This window comes from Miscanthus floridulus, chromosome 5 (assembly GCF_019320115.1).
Source record: "Miscanthus floridulus cultivar M001 chromosome 5, ASM1932011v1, whole genome shotgun sequence".
Lineage (NCBI taxonomy): Eukaryota > Viridiplantae > Streptophyta > Magnoliopsida > Poales > Poaceae > Miscanthus > Miscanthus floridulus.
Genome location: NC_089584.1, coordinates 107,452,754 through 107,474,186, shown reverse-complemented (window position 1 = coordinate 107,474,186; position 21,433 = coordinate 107,452,754). Strand labels below are relative to the sequence as shown.

The window sequence follows — 21,433 nt, the reverse complement described above, 5'->3', positions numbered from 1 at the left end:
TAGAGAAGTGCATGGAGAAGAATAAGATCGAGTAGGGACAAAATTTCCAATGCAAATGTACAGACAAAAACCAATTATAAAAGTGGTAGGGTGATTTAAAAATAGTTTGAGATTCCTCGTACAAAATTGTCTTCTATTTTTTAGGACCGAGATTTTAAAAACAGTTGGACAAAGCTAACAAATATGCTCTCGTTGGACGGCCTATGTTTCCACGGGTTTTGCCAATTGGCCTAGCGAGCTGGCGTTTTCTGGGCTAGTGGGCCGGAGCGGCCTGGAATACGTTGGAGAGCAAACATTGTTATTGGACCCAGGACGGACATGTCCGGTTTCAGGCTTTTGAATCCAGTAACTGCACCTGTTTTGAGCCTAAATTGTCGAACCAATCCGATAATATATATATGGAAAAAGTCCACATTACCTTCCTCAATTTTCACAAATATCAGTTTTTCCTCCCTGAACTCTAAAACCGCGCAAAACACATCCCTTAACTTTTAAAACCGTTCATCTTACCTCCCTGACCCTATTATAAGCAGTTTTGAAGGCGGTTTTCTCTTTTTCTTATTTATTTATTTCGACTGAATCTTTGAAAAAATATAGTAAATCATAAAATAGAAAATTTAATTTTGTTAGACTTCACATGAGTAGATCTACATAGTGAACATATAATATGGTATGCTTTAGTACAAAGCTTTTTGCTGTGGCTTTAGATTTATGTTTTTTTGTAATTAATTAGAATAATTCATAGCTACAGTTTCTATGGTACAATTGTGATAAAAGTTTTATGGTGGGCTACTTATTGTATGATTGAACTGTAGTTAAAATTTCATACTCATTGGATCATGTATAGCTTAGTTATGGATTTATTTATATTTAATAAGCATAAATCTAAATAAAATCTATAACTAAGTTATATATGATCCAATGAGTATGAAATTTTTACTACAGTTTAAGCATACAATAATTAGCCCACTATAAAAGTTTCACCACAATTGGACCATACAAATTGCAGCTATGAATTATTCCATTTAATTAAGGAAAAGCATAGATCTAAAGCTACAGCATAAACTTTGTACCAAAGCATACCATATTATATATTTATTGTGTAGATCTACTCATGTGGAATCCAATAAAATTATATTTTCCATTTAATGATTTGTCTGTGATTTACTATGATTTTTCAAAGATTCAGCCAAAATAAATAAAAAAGATAAAGATAAAACTGTCTTCAAAACCACTTATAACCGGACTAGAGAGGTAAGATGAACGGTTTTGAAAGTTGAGGGGGGTGTTTTGCGTGGTTTTGGAGTTTAGGGAGAAAAAGGCAGACTTTCGCGAAAATTAAAGGAGGTAATGCGGACTTTTTCCTATGTATATTGATCAAAAATCACAAAGTCGAATCAAAACACAAGAAAGGTGAAGTTATGTTTAGAAATATCCCAAAAAACGCAAAACTGATCATTATTTCATATATTTTGCATATGCTTTGAAAAACTGGAAGAGATTGCACGAAATACATACCCGTAGGAGCAGTTCAATCACATATACATATTATTATTCCGGGTTTACAAATCATACGACAACCAAATTTTGGGGGTGAAATCACAAAATTATTTGCCAAAACGACACCAACAAATTATAAACAAGAAAAAAAAAAGATGCTCTGGTGATCGGCGACGGGCGGGCCGGGGAGAATGGAGAAATGCCGGACGGAGGATCGGAGGTAATTAACGGTGCCACGCACAATCCCAGGGCGTGGGGACTAAAAAAAAATGCTTGCGTATAGAGACTGCTAAATGCTGGCGGTCGTATCGTTGCTGCTGGATGCTCGAACCGTGGACAGGCAGGCGGGAGGTTGAAGCAATCCATTTACAGGCCTTGCTCTAGGAGGTAGTCGCCGAGCCTCTCGACCACCATGTTGCACTGCCCGGGGGTCATGGGCTCGTCGTAGATGCCGATCACCAGCGCCTGCCCGGTCTTCTTCACGGTTATGCCTCCAGATCCCTGGAAACCAAAGAAAAGGGGATACCTGTGATCAGGAGCGAGATCGATCGGCGGAGATATAATCGAGAGGGCGGTGTATCCGGCGACGGACGGATGGGTACCTTCTTCCCGCGGATGACGGCGCCGGGCTCGCCTTGGATGACCATGTACTTGGTGGGGCCGAGGAAGAGGCCGGTCGGGGCCAGGAACCCGGGCTCGTCGAAGTCCTTCATGATGTTGGCCATCTCCTCAGGCTTGAACTGCATCACGGCGGCGAGCCATCATCATCATGCGCGCGCAGAACGAAACCGCGTGTCAGCCGTACCGTACGCGACCGATCCGATCGGCGGTGCGCCGACGCAAGAGCGAGAACGAATAAGGAACGAACGAACGAGCAGAGGCGCGCTCACCTGCGGGAATGCGGTGCTCTGGGCCCAGACGGTGCCGTCGTGGCCGATGATGGCGGCGGAGGTGAGGTGGTGGCCCTCGATCTCGCACATGAGGTGCTCGTCGACGTACGTCTGCCACGACATCCTGTCCGGCCTTGTTGTTGCTGCTCAGCCGCGACCTGCAAGGAGGAGGAGGATGACGCCCGGCGGTGGAAGCTCGATCGATGTCTCTGGTGGGAGGAGCGAGCGCTCACGTACGCAGGTGTGCCGGGGGACGGCCGCGGTATAAATAGAGGCGCGGGGGACCGCGGCGTGGCGGAGGACTGCATCGCCACCACTTGGCTGGCGTCCGCGCCCAACCACCCGTTCCATCGCTAGCTCGCCCTTCAACCTCGCCCCCTCCTTTGGTGCGCCACCGCCAGCGCCAGAGGGATGGACGACGTGCGAGATACCGCTGGACGCCGGGGCCCCTGCAGCTCAACTCGTACTGCCCGAGTGGCTGGCGGGCCATCAGAATCTCACTTTCCAGCCCCTCTGCACGATGCCCCCCACCCTGGCCGAAAGCACCCGCCAAGCTGCTGCTCCTGCTGGGCTGGGCTGGGCATCCTGAGACCAAAATTTTCGATATCCCAGGTTTATCTTCTTGTTAATCTTAATCCCTCCTTGCATGTTTTCTCCCTACCTGATTTCTGATGCATTCTGGAAGAGTGGGGGAAATGAGCTTCTTCTTTTTTCTTAGAAACTACCGCCGTGTCAACATTCAACAATTATCATGAGCCTAATTAAAAATCAGGCGGTTTTCCCCCCTTTCAGTACTCCTTCAAGCTTGTATCACTGAGACATCGCTGCTCGTGAACTTACCGTGCACATCTCTACTACATCTAGCCAATTTTAACAAAAAAAAATCATTGACAACAAAGAAGCATGAAAGCATCTATACAGCTTAAAAGGATGCATCAGAATTCAGAACACGCATAGAGCATAATAATGAACTCCAGGACCTCTCTTGACAACTGACTCCGGAGCTTTTCTGCAATCCAATGATGGTCCAGCTGCTCCACAGGGATTTGGCAAAGTACTCCCCACCTTAACATTTTCATCCACGCATCCAATAATCCATTGATGGTCCATGCTCGGAAAAAGAACTTGCTAGCAGCAATATATTCTCACATGCTACCTACCATTGTAGTTCAGAAAAAAAACGATGCAACACGAGATAATGCAAAATGCAGCGAGGATGAGAAGAGAACCGAAAGACAGCAGAAGAGGATATCAAGTTCTTAATGCCAGCTGATCTTATCAGACCAGCCAGCCGGCTGACCGCCCTCTCAATTTACTGTTCATCAAACCAGCCAAACAGTGTTTTTCTCTCACAACAAACCAGCCAGAACAGTGTTTTTCAGCCAAGTTTCAGCCAACCGAACGGGCCGATGTATATTGTCTGCGCGACGATGTACATCTTAACTGACCAAAGAATACCTACAGCATAATATGCCTCTCTACTAGAATACTACTACTACTAGTCTACTGCTCATGGCAAAACAGAACATCACTGGCTACCAGCATTATGCAATTTGCAATTCACCTTTCATCTCACATCTGAAGAGGCTAGCTGGAGCGTTTCCATAGATCACAGCATAACTGCAGCCATCACAGGGGCCAGCATGGGGAGCAAAGTGGCCAAGCATTTGGCGCATGGAACTGGACCTGGACCGGAGTTGCTCCGAGCTGGAAGAGATGTTGAATTCATCGTGCTCATCTTATTGCTTCAAGTTAGAAGAAAAAAAATGTTAGTGGAGTGTCACTGGAACTGTTTCTTAAAATACAAAGGAGTGAGAGAGTATTTCATACCCGGCAGCCAAATAGACACAAGTGTCGTAACCTGCAAGCCAGAAATAAATAAAGCAAAGAAGCTTATTAAATAAATTGGTAAGCAAAAGGAACATGCATTATTAATAGAGCTTATTGAAGGAACACACAATAATCTATTCTCATGCCAATCAATAAGCTACACTGAAATAATCGTTGCAACATTCTATCATCAAAATTTTCATTGTTTCATATGCATGATAAGAGAAGAAGTTGATCAATCCAAGACTAAGTGTCAAGTAAACTATAATAAGTTAAGAAAATGAGAAAATTATAGCATCATCAGTAACCCACATGTCTTTTCAACACTTGAAGAGTTACAGGAATGCCATCAAATATGATAACATATGAATACGAGGGGAACAGACACTGCTTATGCCAGTATTCAGAACCACAATGATCTATGCAAGATGCAATGGGGAAAAACAGAAATCACAAGCTGAGAAAGCAAACTCACAATTGCAAGTAAGCTACTGTTCTCTCATAGACATATACAAATATAGCCTAATAGCACCTCATCAATATGAAATTAGGTACTCCCTCCATTCCAAATTGTAAAATATTTTGGTTTTCTAGATACAAAGCTTTCTAGTAATGTATTAAGAAAAGCCAAAACGTCTTACGATTTGGAACAGAGGGAGTACTAGTAAATGCTACAACCATCATACCATATGAGCAGCTTATGTATATAACTGCAACATCAGCTAAAGACAAACTCCATACCCTAATTATATGCACATGGATGTTATCAAATGAAACCAAGCATAGCATCATGACCATCATAACAGTAACAAGGATGGGATTCTTACTTGGATCTTTCGTCGTTCGTATTCCCGCACCACCAAAGTCACAGGCCACAACGTTGGCTCCATTTTGCTGGTAGTAGCTATTGAATGCATACGAAGCATGGGAAGCTAAAGTGTCCGGCTGGTAGCAAGGTTGGCTTGGTTGAATGGCAGAGCAATCTACGTTGCCTGGACCACATGCCCAGTTGAGGGCATTCTGCAGATCTGTTTCTGATGCATTAGTTGAAGCAATACACCAGGTACCATTTGCACTTGTAATGTTTGCTCCAGTCATAACATCCACATTGCCTCGGCCCGTCCAATCAAGGCTATAGATAGAGCTCTTATCAGGAAAGAACAGTCCCCAGTTCCTCTCCGACTCGATGCCAGGTTTCCTATTCTCATTGAACAATGAAAATATGTAGACATCAATTTCTTCCCCTGGTTTCGCCGGTGTGCCACTGTCATTAACAACATGACGTATCAAATTGGTATTGTAAGTCTGAGCATTGTCTGGAGTGGCTCCAGTCTCCTTGGCTGCCCCTTTGTTTGGCCACCCTGACTCAGTGATCATGATCTTCAGAGTCTTGAAGTTCAGAGCCATGAGCGCAAAGAAGATGGAATCAACCTGGGCATCGAACATGTTGGTGTAAACCAGTCCAGTGTTTGGGTCAATCACATCCTGAGACTGCGGCGAGAACAGGGCGTAGTTGAGGGACACATTGCTTGGTGAGTTCTGGTACGCATAGTAGGGGTATAAATCCACCATGAATGGCGCCTGATTCTCCACAAGGAACTCGAGCATAGGCTTCAAGAAGTAGGCGTAGCTGCTGTTGAACGCCCCAGCAGATGGCGGGAACGACCGAGACAGTATCCCGAGCGAGTGCGTGCTGGAGATGGTTATCTTCTTGTGCAGGCCGGCCTTCTTGAGTGCGGTGTGCACATTGCGCATGGCTGGCACGACGAGGGCGGAGACGTTGGTGGGGCTCTCGGTGAGCTCGGCGCCGACGGCGATGTAGGTGATCATGGTGGCCGGGTAGTAGGGGAGGATGCTGTTCTTGAGCCACGTGTCAACGTTGGACTGGTACTGCGCGAAGGCGAGGAGGTCGGAGTTGGGGACGCCGACCATGAGCTCGACGCCGGTGTTGGCAAAGGCCTTGATGACGTCGATGTTGCTGTCGTAGATGCGCACGTACTTGATAGACTGTTGCTGGATTAGCTGCGCCACCTTGTCCGGCGCCGGCAGGTCGTCGGCGTTGCGGCCGTAGCAGACGCCAATCTTGCCGCCGTGGCATTGCCCTGCGATTGCGTATGTAATGTTTTGATTACCACCAACGCGAACAGAGAAAATGCAGTGATTGGGCTTTAAAAGTTCTTTTTTTTTTTGTAAATACAGCGATAAATCTTCGGTTCTGGGTTTTCTATGGAAAGAAAAGAATATGGTGCAGGGATGTAGATTCAAAAAAGGGAGGAAGCAATGAAATGGAACATCCCCCTAAAAATGCTCAAGAACACGCAGCAGAACATCAAGACCAAAGAGCAAGAAGAATCGAATCGTGTCCTTTTCCTCGAGCAAGCAAGGCATCTCGCCGTCCACGCATTGCCAACAACACTAACAAGTGCGCAACTGAAGCTGAAGGGTCGTAACATTGAAGAAAGACAGGCTACTTGCAACTCACCGACGAGCAATAAGAAGAGGATAGGGAGCGCCAGCATAAACCGCCCCGCCATTGCCGACCAAGCGCCGAGCCCTGGCACCGGCGCCACTTCTAGCCCTCGGCGTCCGCACTCGCAGCGGTAATGCGTGGATGGGCTGCACGGCCGGGGACTCACCGTTGGGGAGGAGAGGTCAGACGTCAGAGGTGGAGAAAGAGAAAGAGAGCCGGAGAGGGGAGGAGTGAGAGAGAGCGAGGACAAGACGAGACAGGCGGGGCACGGGAGCACGGATGACGAGCGCAGCCGCTGAGCCACTGGCTGCGACGCAGGCAGAGCAGGAGGGGCTGCTGGAGTGAAGTGCGTGACGGCTGTTGCGGGTGCGGACGCCAGGCGGGGGCTATGAAATGCAGCTGAGGGCGTTTAAACAAGGCCGGCTCAAGTCCGGAACGCAACAGAAGAGAAACGGAAGGCCGACGAGTAGAAAACGGAATGTCTGCTGGTAGGGAGGTTCACGCATGGACCACAAGCCTGTTCGCTCAGTTAAGAACAGTGTTTTTCTCTCTGATCAAACTAGCCAGCACACGAACACAAGGGGACCCGCATGTCAGTTGGGGCCCTATAAAAATGTCTTTGTACGATGAGAGGTCGTACTATATTTATATTGCTTATAAAGAATAAAAAATGCAAAGCATACAGTTTGGTTTTTTTTTTGACCGATTGTAGTTTAAGCTGCAGATGTCCAAAAATACGAGTACTCCGTACAAGAATCAAGATGCAAGCCTCAGAGATGTTTGCATACTGCGAGTGTGCATTATACGATTCTTTAACAGAAGTGAAACGACAAGAGTTGAGAACGAAGCAGCGTTTTTTGTGAAAAGCATATGGCGAAAAAATAGTTAAAATCTTTGTCTTCATCATAAAGTATAAATATATATGGCATTAGACTATCGAAGACAAGTGAACAGGAGCATACAGTACACCTGCGTTGTCTAGGAGTACGTGGATAGTCTGTCCAGCACGGCGGAACGGGGAGCACACTGCACACCAGACCGGTCACCGAGGCAATGACAGCGACAGGTCGCATCGGCAAGCGCACCACGCTGCGGGGCCCTTGCATCAGTAAAGCTGGCGCCTTTGCCGTTTCTCTTCCTTTCGAGAACGCAGGTGATGGAACTCCGCGCCAAAGAATTTAAATGGCGCACGCAGCGACGCAGACGCAGCTGTTTTATTTTTCCCACCCAGACTGTTTCTGGATTGGTTAGGACTGGTTGGTGCTGATTTGTTGTGAGAGAAAAATACTGTCGGCTGGCTAGTTTGGGCTGACTGAAACCAACCAACGAACAGAGTGAATAATTTCACTTCTTCCTTTTCAATAGAAATTAAAGTAAAAAGTTTATCTTTAGCACAAGTATTTCACTAGGATGTGTAGGGGCAGCTGACGAGGCTATGTAGAGGCAGTATGGTCAGCCGTCTCTATCATATCGTCTTTATAAATCATGTATTTATAGGAAGCGGTTCTCAGATCGTTATTACAAATCGATTTGTAGAGACAGCTGGTGTTATTAGCAGTCCCTACAAAGTGATTTGTAGGGACGGCTGTAGTACCAGTCGTCCCTATAATACCTGTTTGTAGAGGCGGTTCAGTCTAAAACCACCCCTACAGTATATTTTTTCGTCAAATTTTTTTAAAATTTACAATTCAAATTCGACCAGAACATATATACTCCCTCCGTATCAGTAAAGGATGTCGTTTTAGCGTGTGGTGCCATTTGCACAAATGAAGACGTTTTAGATCTCTTAACCTTGTTTTGGATGTGAATGCCCCTGCGTCGTCTGTTTGGTTCCGTCGCGCCGCTTCACGAGGAGCAGTAAAGTCGCACCGCTTCACGATGTTGTCGTCCCCTCCGCTCCCTTCGTAAAGCCGATGGAGTACAGGCTTCACTCGCCCTCGCCGCACACCGCTGCCCGGTAGCCCTAGCCGCCGCTGCACACCGCTAGCCCTTGCTGCAGTAGAAGATGAAGCCCGCGCCGGACTCCATGGATGCATCCTCGGCGGACTCGACGTCGGCGTTGGCGCCAGACTCCATGAAGATGACGATGGAAAAATAGCGCGGTAGCGAGTGCATGCAGCGAGCCAACGAGCGTGCACAGTGCCATGCAAATTCCTCACGTATAGGTAAAAAAATAGCACGGCTGAGGGTTCGAACGCTGCACCTCTAGACTTGGGTGGCGGAAAGCTTACCACTCGAACTACAAAGTAATGCTGTACAGGTGACACCCGTAGGCCTATTTAATAAGGGCAAAGAAGGAAAACTTCCCCTAATTAATCACTCCTTGATATGCGCAATGCTGTCTAAAACGACTTCTAATTACGATATGGAGGGAATATATATAATTCAAATCTGACCACAAGCACAAAGAGCATTATATAAACTACTTTTACAAGTTCAATTCACAAGAATATATATAATCCATCATTAAATAGATATAATTCACAAGTCTAATTCGTTTCACAAGTCCAAACCGTCCCATAAAGTAAGACCAATATCAAATTACATACATATTGTTATCAATGGCCTAGAGCTAGCCTTTCAATCTCACGAAGATGTTGGTACTGATGATTTCTACCTAAGTCAGAATCTCGGTCATGGTAGGTTCCTCTAACGTGTACAATCTGGTCCAATATAAAGTTGCAAAGGTCGCCGACGAGCTCTAAGAGTTAGTCATCCTTGTATGGGTCTCTTTTCATGTCTTTCTCTTCTTTCCACTTTAAGAGAACAAGTTTTGATTTAGTATTTCATATCATGTGCGAAGTTTTTATACTACGGGTGAAGATGTTCAAACTTACCCTTAAGGGATGTCTCCTATAGGCACCGGTGTTACTTATCATAGAACATACAAAGTATCCACAATGTACACTCACAGGTTTCTACTTGTGGCACTGTGTGTTTTGCATATAAAAATATTAAGTAATGCTTTTGACAGCCATGTAATGGAGTACTAAAGTAAGTTACACTTACCGCACATAACAACAAATCATTAGTCAGAATGCACCTAAAGTAAATACCAACGTCATCATACAGGGTAGTCAAACACAATCTAAATCGTTATGGTAACTTCCAAAAATAAACCAGGGTGAGCCAACAAGCGAGAAAATGCTTCTAAAGCCATGATGTTCTAATTTTTAGTGGTAATCATACATGGTTCTCAAGCCTTATATATCAACCGCAACCAATGGATAGAAGAAAATGGTGACCTATCAAACTGTACTTGCATAGCAAAGCACATAGATTTGAAAAATTTTCATCAATAACGAATTCCTAACACCACAGTACTGCATTGCGATTTCACACTCAGATGAGGAGAATCCAATAGTAAAACCCAAGTATAATCCTGCATAACCATGGAATGCCACATTTGAGCATCACCAGCGGCAAAATGGAGCCATCATCCCCTGTTTTTTCGACCAATCAAAGCACTACAAATCTTGCCGCAAGAGCAACAATTAAAAGTGAAGCCGCCCGCAAGCTAATCAGAGCAGGACCAAAACACTACTCGGGGATACCAAAAACCTAACCTGAGCCAGACCATCCTAGAAAACAAACTCACCAGGTTTCTCTTCTCGGGGAAGTAGTCCGTCTTGGGCTTGGGCTTGGGCTCGCGCGTGGGAGCAGGGACGCTGGGCGCACTAGCATCGGGGCCATCAGCGGAGGGAGCGCGAACACCGGAGCGCACGGCGGGTACCAGAGCCACCGGAGAGGGAGCTAGGACATTGGGGGTGCACCGGTACCGGGGCCACCGGGAGGAAGAGCGCATAGGCACTAGGGCCGCCGGGGTAGGGAGCACGAGCACCGATAGCAAAAAACCTAGCCGCTATGGTAGGGGGAACGCTGGCGGAAACCATAGCCGTCGAGGGGAATGGCAGTGCAAAGGTAGGAGATGAACTAGGGGTTGGAGGTGGATCAGGGGAGGTAGGGCATGGCAGAGGTAGGGCACGGAGGCGGCGGTGGCGGAGAAAAACTTGGCAGCCTGCCATCGTCGTGGAGAAGAAAGCGGCCAGGACTTAGAATAATTTTGGCCTCCCATGAGCCCTTGCTTATATAACGAAGGCCATTTGTAGAGGTGGTTCCTGAATAAGCCGCCCGTACAAATCAATTTGTAGAGGCGGTTCCTGAGTAAGCCGCCCCTACAAATATTTTTCAATTTATTTTAATTAATAATTTTATAATTTATATATAAAGAAACAATGTAAATTTATATAATACTTTTTTTATTATTCTATATATGTATAAATATATATATAAACAATTTCATGATATATATATACAGATATAATTATATATTTTGTTCTTTACAAAAAGGATATTTTAAAAATTGAAAATTTGAAATTTAAAACAACTAAAACAATTTCATCTCCACTAAATGACCTCAAATGAAAATTTTGTAAACATCAAAGTTGTAGAACTCATCAAGATGTACAACTTATAGTTTGGTCAACTTTCATTTGACCAAATTTGAACAGTTCAAATTTTGAATTTTAATAAATATTAACTTCAAATAAGATTTTGAAACCCTAAATGATTTCAACTATAAAAGTCGTGAACATAAAAGTTGATGACCTCATCACTATCTACAACTTTTATTTTGGTCACTTCTTTATTTGATAAAGTGTAGTAAACATTGTTTATAAATTCACATATCACTCTTAGTTTTATGAACTATATGAGAGACATGTTGATTTGTGAATAATGTTTACTATCACTTTGTCAGATGAATAAATAACCAAAATAAAAGTTGTAGATCTTGATAAGTTATATATCTTTGGTATTCATCACTTTTTTAGCTGAAATCATTTGGTGTTTCAAAATCTTGTTAGAACTTGTTATTTTTTTAAATTTGAAAATTTAAATTGCTCAAACTTTGTCAAACGAAAAGAATGACCAAATCAACACAGTAAATTGATAGGGCATGATTTTAGAAAATTTTAGAAAAAAATCATCACATTTGAAGTAAGTATGAGGGAGAAAAACTAGTTACAAATTTTACTCTGAGATTAAAAAGAAAAAATCACAACTGTTCATTATGATCAATGATGAACAAGTATGATTTCTCTTTTTAATCTGTGGCTGAAACTTGTAACTAGTTTTTCTCACTCATACTAACTCTAAATGTGATGAGTTTTTTTCTAAAATTTACTAAAATCATGCTCTATCATTTTAGTCTAGTCATCTATCTTTATCACTAATTTTGGATAATTAAAATTTTAAATTTTAGAAAATGATAACTTTGAACCTGATTTTCAACCACTAAATGATTTCAACTATAAAGGTGGTGAATATAAAAATTGTATAACTCATCAAGATCTTCAACTTTTATTTTGGTCATTTCTTCATTTCATAAAGTGTTTAGTGCGTGTTTTAAGTGTTTTAATAGTAGTCCAAACATGTTGCAGTAGTAATAAGTGGTTGTTTCAAGTGTCTGCGTGTTACAACTGTTTTAGTAGTAATAGAGTGGATGTTGTAATAGGTTCAATCTCCAGGGTGTTGTCATAAAATATAAAGAACAATTTACTGCGGTACTTGTGACTTATCTTTAAGAAGCGCCGGTTCCTTAGGTAAACTATCTTCTTGGATGCATCTAGAAAACACCCATGTAGTAGCATCCAAGCAAACTAAGCATCCCGTCTTCTCTTTGATCTGTCCAGACAAAACAAACAGCGCGGGGTAATCATTAGTAGTAACAAATATTATTGCTCTACATATGAAGTCCTTTAGAACACATCATACATCAGCTCCCTATACCTCCATAGCCTCTCTATTTCTTGCATCAAAGGCTCGAGGAACACGTCTATATCAATACATGGTTGTTTAGGGCTAGAAATAAGAATAGTGAGGAGAAGGTACTTTCTCTTCTAACACAACTACGTTGGGATGTTGTACATGGTCAAGATCATTGGTCAAGTGTTGTGATCACTCATCCTCTCATTGAAGAGATTCATTCTATCGATGCTCAAGCCAAACCGTACATTCATTAGGTCATCGCTAAATTCTTTGTGCTTCTCATCGATCCTTTGTCATTGACTACAATCAACAGGGTATGCAATCTTATTATCATCCACCTTGCACTCATCATCCCACCATGTCATGAGTTTGACTTCTTTAGGGTTTAGGAAGATACATCTCAAGCGGTCGGTCACTGGCAGGTACCACATTACCAAGGCAGAAATTCTTCTTTGCTTTACATCGTTGCCTAATGAAGTGTCCTCTAGGGGCTAAGATTCTTATACCACATTTTTCGTTAACAATAACCATTTCACCATGATAAATCCATACTGTGTAGTCCTCAACAAATCCTTGTATAATCAAATGTGATATGATGATAGTCACATCTGTCCATACCATACGGTTCTTGCAATCTTTATTGGGACAAATAATTGTATCCTTATTCTCTATCAATGTCATTGCATGCTTCTCTGCGGCTTCAATAAATTTATCCACCTCTTCACGAAAACCTACCTTAAACCTTAACGAACCATACAACCAAGAGTTTATGTACTCCATCTTTTGTAACAACAACAAAAAACATGAAAGGACTACTTATTCAGATATATATATAAATGAATCAAATTAATAGTTACTTAAGAATAATTGTATATACTTTAGATATATATGAATATAAATCAAATATAATTACATGAAGCATACAAACATACCATGGTAGAGAAAAATTAATTAATGGCCTATTTATCCATAAATAATTAAAATACATATTTGTTTATTATAATAAACAATATCAAAGACAACAATTAGCAACACTTAATATTTTACCCAATATCTTTCATGCAAACCCTAGTCCAATTTCATCAAACATAAATTTACAAAAATAAAATTAATAAAAAAAACAAACCCTATGCACATGAAATATCCAGAAAACTAACTAATTGTTCACAAAAATCAAGAAACATTGACCAAATAAGGGTATGATCCTATTCCCCTACCTAATTTATCCTAATATATTCAAAACTTAGGTCTAATTTGCTTCATAAATAGCTCAAGCATCATAGAAGAGAGAGAAAACAAAACTCTAATTACTCACTAACTGTAACACCTCGAATGTCTAAATATTAAAATCTGACATGTCATCATATGCATTGCAAAGCATTTGGCATTTGGTGAAAACTTTGATGTGCATTTATTAAAATAAGTTTACATTTGTGTAATGAGTGTTGAATTGTATTGTTTGACTCAAGTTCAAAGTTTGTCTGGGTTTTGAATTTTTCGAGAAAACCCCGCTTTTCGACATTTAAACCCTACCCTGAAAATCCATTTCAAAATCTAAGCATATTTTGGGGTTAGGCCCAAAAGCAAAAGTGTAGATCTTGGCAAGTTATACAAAGTTTGTTTTTGGAGTTTTTCAAGTTGTTTAGAAAAATTTTGAGTAATTCAAAAAGGCGTAATTCGTTAAATTTCCCTATTCAAATTCAAAAGTTCATTTCAAAATCTAGACCGAATTAGGAGATGGTTATAAAAGCAAAGTTGTAGAACTTTTGATTTTGAACAACTTTTATTTTTGGAGATTTTTGAGTTGTTATAAAAATTTGAGAGTAATTTGAGAATTTTGGCGAATGGCAAACTTGTAATTACTGTGAACAGTGTCCACCGCCGAGGCTACACCGCCGGCGACCTTCTTCGGCGTTCTAGGCGCGCACGTGGATGTCCTCGGCTTCACGCTAGCGTGGAGACATCTCCTGCGTGGCTTCCTTGAGCTTCTAAGTCGCGTTATAAGAACCAAAACGCCGTCGTCGTCGTTCTTCTTTCTTCTCTGTTTTTCCAGTCATCACTGCCGCAGCTCCGTCGAGCTTTTGCCATCGACCTAGCGCCGTTGCCATCTCGGCAAAGCATGCTCCAGCTTTGCCGTATCTTTGTGCATCCAGCCAACCCACCAATTCAGCTAGTCTTGGTCAGGAACTCGAGTTGCATCGTCTTCTTCCTCGCGGCCGGCAATTCCTCCGCCGAGCTCGATTCACCGTGGCCAGAGCTATACGGTGCATCTCCGTCCCTGGTTTTGGCTGATTCTGTTTTGTCTCGATGCTATAGTACTTAATCCATAGCTGGTTGCTCATTTTGATCATTGCAGTCACCGGTACACCATCACCGATGACGTGTTGCTCCACCGTGATCACCGAGATCGTCGTCATGCCTCTCCGTTGCTTCTCCGACCTTGCTCCTTGCTTCAACGTATTTGGGGTGAGCTACTGGTGCTTCCTCAACCTTTTGTTTGACCGCTACCGGTCTATAGTCGCCGACGTAGCGCTGCCATATCACTGCGTCCGCCATGGCCGACGACGAGCTAGTGTAAGGCCATAATTAGTGCTGATAGGGACGTCAATCGATGCGCCTAGGCTTGGTGATCATTTTGGTACGTTGGCCGTCGCCATTGATCTCACCGTCGGCGAGAAATCGCAGGTCAGAGCCGTCGCTGTCGTGGTCAACGTCGGAGGTTGAAGATGACATGTGGGACCCGTTGTCAGTGACTCAGCGTTCAAATGATTTTTCTATTTTCAGATTTGAATGAATAGTGTCTATTTTTGTTAATTTTGTGTAGATTTATTTAGAGCTCCAAAAATTATGAAAATTTTTGTGTGACCTCTTTGTGATGTATAGTATTTAAGAAAAATATGAAATAATGTTTTTCAGTACTTTTGAATGTGATAAAAATTGCTCAATTTATTAATAAATTGAGTTCCATGATTTTTCTAGGCTTATCTATTTATCCAAAAATTATGAAATTTGTTTTGCCACTTAGTTAACATATAATGAATATGTACTAAAATTTTGAGCTCAATTAGAATAAGTTGATTTATTTCATAATTTTGAATTAAATAATTAATTCATAAAAGTGAATAGTAACCTTTAATGATTTAGGTTTTTGTTTGGACTTTTGGATTGAGTGATGACCTTGGGTCATTAGTGATGATGATCCTTGGCAATTGATGTATGTGTTATGAAAAAGATTTAGTTATTGACTTGCAACTGTACCGCGAAGGAAAGTTGTATTCAAATTGTTAAATTTGTATCCATCATCGAGCATCATATTTAGTATTCCGCATCATGTTAAACATGGCATTGTTATTACATGTAGTGAACAAAGGTGAACACGTGGTAGTTAATCAAGCTGTTGAGGAGGTGTATCTATCTGTTGAGGTCGGATCGAATCCTTGTGTAACGTCGCAGGAGCCGGACTTTTCCGTCAACGAAGGCAAGCCCCGGATGCATACAACCCTACCTTGTGTTTTATAAATAAATTTTGCTTTTGCTTTCCATTACTGCATTAAGTAATTAGGAGTTAAGTAAAAGCCTAATTGTTGCATTACCACCCTTGTTATTCCATGTTTACCATATTACCAGTTTTAAATTCGTATATGTCTAGTTTTGCTTAGCTATGCGTAGAACGATGAAAGTCAGGTGACTACCTGCCACCTGCAAGTTTTAAACGGAACATTGGTTAACTTTGTTAGCATGTGATATGGGAATGTGGAGTAATAAATCTAGACCGGGCGGACTCGGTGTGTGTGAGCCACAAGACATGGAGGTCTTGTGAGCGGGTTCTTTCCGCCTGTGTCGATTAAGGCATGTCCGTTGTTGAATTGTATGAAGTGAGAATTTGTAGTACTAACCACATACTTCGATAAGCCTAAACTTGGCAATTCTATTACGAGAATGGCTACTCACGCACTGAGAGTGGAGAGATGGCGGGAATAGCATGTACCCACGCGGCCATGGGCTGGAATGGTGGAGTACTGTGTTCTCGGGTGGTGCGGACCCATTCTTATTTTAGAGGATCTGAGGGTAGGTTGGTATATGTAGGTCGGGGATCTGCATATGTCGTGTGGTCTGGAATTCCCAGCTGGGTTTATAATCGGTTCGAATCATCGTTGCTCCTCGGTTAAGGAGACTCAACTCACTGTTCATCATCGTAGAATTAATAACTGGAACTTGAATAAGGCTTGTGAAGGTGCTGGATATAAAGTTTTATGATCTCAGTGCGGATCATGTCAGCTTTGTATATAATTCTTAAGAAGTTTTCTATATAAAGAATGTTGTTAAAAGAGCTTTTATGCAAAAGAACTTTGATCATTGTTAAAGCTATACCTTGAATCCCTGAGCCTACATTACTGAGTTTATCAATTAATATTTCGGATAAGTCTTGTTGAGTACTTCTGTACTCAGGGTTTGTTGACCCCTTATTGTAGGTGAGCCTCATGAGCAGATCTGTTTTGGATCGTGCTGCATGACTATCGTTCATTCTGACGATGAGAAGTAAATGTGTGATCCTTGGGCAGGATGTTTATTTTGTGTGATATGTCTATATTAATTATGCCACTCCACTACTACTATGGTTTGTAATAATTATCGAACTTAGTTGTAAGGTTTGAAACAACTGGTTTATAAACTAAGTTATCGTAAGACTTTCGATATTTTACTCTGATGTATATATTTGAATAAATGTTGTAATACTGCAATGACTCTGTAACGTGATCCTGCTCGGAAATCGTGGATGATTCGGGGTTCCCCGAGGACACCCGATAGTCTTTTTAAGTTATTGGAAACATATGCATAAATGTCAAAGGTCATCCGACAGTGACAAGTGCATGTGGACCCTATAACTTAGGAGGTTCTGCCATAGAATGGTATCAGAGCATCATTACATGGGTTTTGTTGTATTATTTTACAAAAACTTTAAAATGATTTGGGATGACTAAATTTAACTTGAAAATTTAGTCCAAATTGCTTCTGACTTATCTTATTTCTTTCTCACCATTCTCTATTTGATTAAAAGGTTTTTGTGTGGTGGAGTAGTAATTATACTATGCCCTATATAAAAATAAATGTTGCTTATGTGCATTATAAACTTTGATGTTTTTGTTCGTAAGAACGATGCATGCATCATGAATAATTCACTCATTACTTCCTTCACCTCTTAGTCTAGAGTTGAGTAGTGAGTCTGGTTTGAGGAATGTAATCCATCTTAGCTACTTTTTGGATTTTGATCAAATGGTCTTACTTGGATTAAATTGGCTTCCTACAGTATGGCTCGTGCCAAGATGACGCCCCGTAAGTCCACCGGACCCAAAGGAGTTCCTCGTCACCAACTTGCCCCTAGAAATGATGGTGCTAGCAGTAGCAGTACTAGGCCTGATCCCCAGGTAGAGATATTGAGGGTTTCTATGGAGTTAGCACAATCTACGAGAGATAGGGCTTTGGATGTTATACAAATAAGAGAATTACAGGGTCAATTGAGGCAGCTCACCACTGCACATAGGAACTGCGAAAGTATGTTAGTTCGTACGGTGGAAGGAAGAAATGAAGCTTGTCACAGGGAAAATGTAGCTAGAGCTAGAACTCATGAGCTAGAATTCTATGTAGACAATTTAGAAGAACATAATACATATCTACATGAGGAAGTTCATAGGCTTAGCAATCTACTAAATCCGAATCATGAGCCTCAAGCTGATGCCATGGACCCCGATGTCATCCTTGCCGATGATGATGAATCAGGAGAGGAAGAAGAAGAAGATCCTGAAGAATTAGTAATGATCGATGAAAGCGATGATGAAGGCGGTAATAATTCCGGAATGGATACCGAGCCTGAAGTTTGAAGAAATTGAGGAAAAGAGTAGAGTTATATAATAGTAGCTCTAGCTAAGTTATGTAGTTTTGTTCTCGTACTCGTGGGTTTGTTTGTACATTAGTAAACTCTATGTAAGGTGTCTAGAGTAAGCTTTGGTACAATTCAATAAAGACATGTGAAAAGTTTGGTTTGTTATGAGCAGATGCGTCGTACACGGGGTTCGTTTATTCCGGGAACTTCACAAGATGAGGACGGTATTCTAGATCCGCCACCAGTTCCAACCAATTTAGCTGATGCTATAACTGCACTTGTCAATGTGACGGCTAAAAATTCTCGTTTGCTTCATGAGATGGCTCAGAGTAATCAGAATCAGATGTACGAAAACCGTGGACGCCACCATAACCGACAGGAGGCTACATATGTTGATTTTACAGACACAAGACCCCCGGTGTTCACCAAGGCAGATGAACCATTGGAGGCTGATGACTGGCTTCGAACCATGGAACAGAAATTTGACCTTATCCCATGCACGGAGTATCAGAAACCTACATTTGCCGCCCAACAACTTAGAGGAGCAGCAAGTGCTTGGTGGGCAAACTTAGTGGCTATGCAACCAGCTGGCATTCCAATAACTTGGGCTCAGTTCCGTACAGCCTTCAGAGCCCATTATATTCCCGAAGGAGTTATGGCTATGAAGCTAGATGAATTCCTTGCTTTGAAACAAGGAGATCAAACCGTGATGCAGTATGTGGGAAGATTTAATCATCTGTCCCAATATGCATCCGAACATGTCAATACTGATGCTAAGAAGAAGAGGTGGTTTATGAGAGGCCTAAATACCAAGTTGCAGACTATGATGACCACTTGCACCAATGTTACTTACCATGAGGCAGTAAATATTGCAATTGCTTCAGAGTCAAAGTATCGGCAGCATAAGGAGCTCAAAAAGAAAAAGAGTGTGCCGTCTGGATCTTTTGGGGGAAATCAGAAGAGGCAGAGGGTGATTTATCATCCAGTATAGCATAATCATCCTCCTTATCGTTCGCTGCAGTTCCAAGCTGGGCAACAGTCAAATGTCCATCCTGCTATAACATATCCGAGTTCACAGTCAACCAATGCTCCTGGTGGCAATGCTCCAACATCCTAGGGTCACAACTATCCGTGCTACAATTATGGAAGGACTGGTCATTTCTCTAGGGAATGTCCATATCCTAGGCAGGCTAATCAAAATTATCAGAAGGCTCCTACCAATTAACAACAGGGTCAGGCACCAAACAAGAACCACAATCAGAATGCTTAAAAGGGCAAAGATGAGAGGAAGACAGGACGAGTGTTCTATATTCAAGCTGGAGAAATTCCGGAAGGGGAGCTAGTGATGATGGGTATGTTTCCTGTTGCCAATCATCCTGCAGTTATACTTTTTGATTCTGGCGCATTGCATTCATTCATCAATAGAACATTTATCGTGAAGCATGAAATTTCAATTGGGGCAACAAAGGAAAGTTTCTTTATACAGTCGCCCGGGGAACGTCTGTGTACTAAGGAAATGGTATACTAGGTACCCGTAAACCTGGGTGGGTATATTTTTCCCACTACCATGATTATCCTTAAGGATCAGGATATAGATGTAATCTTGGGAATGAATTGGATGTACCAGCATAAGGCTATTATAGATACTTTGAATAGGACCTTAAGAGTGAGTTTGCCTGATAATAATTCTCAACTTCTTATCCAACTTCCAACCCTAAGAAAATCAGTGGGCAAGATTTGTGCAACTGCTGTCAAAGAGAGTAGAGATATTCCAGTAGTGTGTGAATTTTCGGATGTGTTTCCTGAAGATTTACCCGGTCTACCCCCTGATAGGGATGTACAGTTCAATATAGAGTTACAACCTAGAATAGCTCCGATTTCTCGGAGAGCTTATAGGATGCCACCTAAGGAATTGGCCGAGTTGAAAACTCAGTTACAAGAATTGATTGAGAAAGGGTTTATCCAACCTAGTTCTTCACCTTGGGGATGTTTGGCAATTTTTATGAAAAAGAAAGATGAGACTTTGAGGTTATGTGTCGACTATCGTCCATTGAATGAAGTGACCATCAAGAATAAGTATCCATTACCTTGGATAGATCTGCTTTTTGATCAATTGGCCGAAGCCAAAGTTTTCTCCAAGATAGATTTGAGATCAGGATATCACCAAATCAAGATAAAGCCTGAAGATATTCCCAAAACGGCATTTACCACAAGATATGGATTATATGAATACTTGGTAATGTCTTTTGGTTTGACAAATGCTCCAGCTCATTTCATGTATCTAATGAACTTAGTATTCATGCCTGAGCTAGACAAGTTTGTAGTGGTGTTTATTGATGACATTTTAGTATATTCCAAGAATAAGAAAGAACATGCGGAATATCTTAGAATTGTTCTGACCCGCTTGAGAGAACATCAACTATATGTCAAGTTCAGCAAGTGTGATTTTTGGCTTAAGGAAGTGCAATTTCTTAGACATGTCTTGTCAGCCGAAGGAGTTGCAGTTGATCCCAGCAAAGTGAAAGATGTGCTTGATTGGAAACCGCCAACCATAGTTCATCAAGTTCGCAGTTTTCTGGGTTTGGCGGGATATTACCGTCGGTTTATTCTAGATTTCTCAAAGATATCAAAGTCCATAACTGAATTATTGAAGAACCAAGTCAAGTTTGTCTGGTCATCTGATTGTGAGAAGGCTTTCCAGACTTTGAAGAGACTGTTAACCACTGCACCAGTATTAGCCCAACCTGACATCGAGAAGCCATTTGATGTTTATTGTGATGCTTTAGGTATTGGTATTGGATGTGTGTTGATGCAAGAAGGCTGAGTCATTGCCTATGCATCTAGGCAACTTAAGCAACATGAAGAACACTATCCGACTCATGACTTGGAGTTAGCAGCTGTGGTTCATGCTCTGAAGATTTGGCGGCATTACCTGCTTGGTAATACGTGTCATATGTATACAGACCACAAAAGCTTAAAGTATATCTTCACTCAGTCAGAGTTAAACATGCGATAAAGAAGATGGTTAGAACTGATTAAGGATTATGATTTGGAAGTACATTATCACCCTGGTAAAGCAAATGTAGTTGCAGA

General features: G+C 41.9%; 2 protein-coding genes across 2 annotated transcripts; both read right to left on the bottom strand.

Moving 5' to 3' along the window:
* Window positions 1–1,523: 1,523 nt before the first annotated feature.
* On the bottom strand, window positions 1,524–2,641 carry LOC136452940 (profilin-A-like). The gene is made up of 3 exons (XM_066453513.1): window positions 2,391–2,641; window positions 2,103–2,240; window positions 1,524–2,001 (listed from the first exon to the last, which is right to left on the bottom strand). The coding sequence occupies exons 1-3, from the start codon at window positions 2,511–2,513 to the stop codon at window positions 1,867–1,869; spliced, it is 396 nt and encodes a 131-aa protein (XP_066309610.1). The 5' UTR covers window positions 2,514–2,641; the 3' UTR covers window positions 1,524–1,866.
* A 1,055-nt stretch (window positions 2,642–3,696) lies between these two features.
* Window positions 3,697–7,044, bottom strand: LOC136452939 (glucan endo-1,3-beta-glucosidase 13-like). Its single transcript, XM_066453512.1, has 4 exons — window positions 6,703–7,044; window positions 5,048–6,322; window positions 4,221–4,251; window positions 3,697–4,135 (listed from the first exon to the last, which is right to left on the bottom strand). The coding sequence occupies exons 1-4, from the start codon at window positions 6,752–6,754 to the stop codon at window positions 4,000–4,002; spliced, it is 1,494 nt and encodes a 497-aa protein (XP_066309609.1). The 5' UTR covers window positions 6,755–7,044; the 3' UTR covers window positions 3,697–3,999.
* Between the last annotated feature and the right edge of the window lie 14,389 nt (window positions 7,045–21,433).

What these genes read in the sequence shown, in the direction of transcription:
- LOC136452939 (XM_066453512.1), bottom strand. Translation starts at nt 6,754, where the DNA reads ATGGCGGGGCGGTTTATGCTGGCGCTCCCTATCCTCTTCTTATTGCTC. An exon ending in ACGAACGACGAAAGATCCAA is followed by an intron (nt 4,252 to 5,047) that starts GTAAGAATCCCA and finishes TCTGGCTTGCAG; the next exon opens with GTTACGACACTTGTGTCTAT. An exon ending in TGTGTCTATTTGGCTGCCGG is followed by an intron (nt 4,136 to 4,220) that starts GTATGAAATACT and finishes TCTAACTTGAAG; the next exon opens with CAATAAGATGAGCACGATGA.
- LOC136452940 (XM_066453513.1), bottom strand. Translation starts at nt 2,513, where the DNA reads ATGTCGTGGCAGACGTACGTCGACGAGCACCTCATGTGCGAGATCGAG. An exon ending in AGAGCACCGCATTCCCGCAG is followed by an intron (nt 2,241 to 2,390) that starts GTGAGCGCGCCT and finishes GCCGTGATGCAG; the next exon opens with TTCAAGCCTGAGGAGATGGC. An exon ending in CCGTCATCCGCGGGAAGAAG is followed by an intron (nt 2,002 to 2,102) that starts GTACCCATCCGT and finishes TTTGGTTTCCAG; the next exon opens with GGATCTGGAGGCATAACCGT.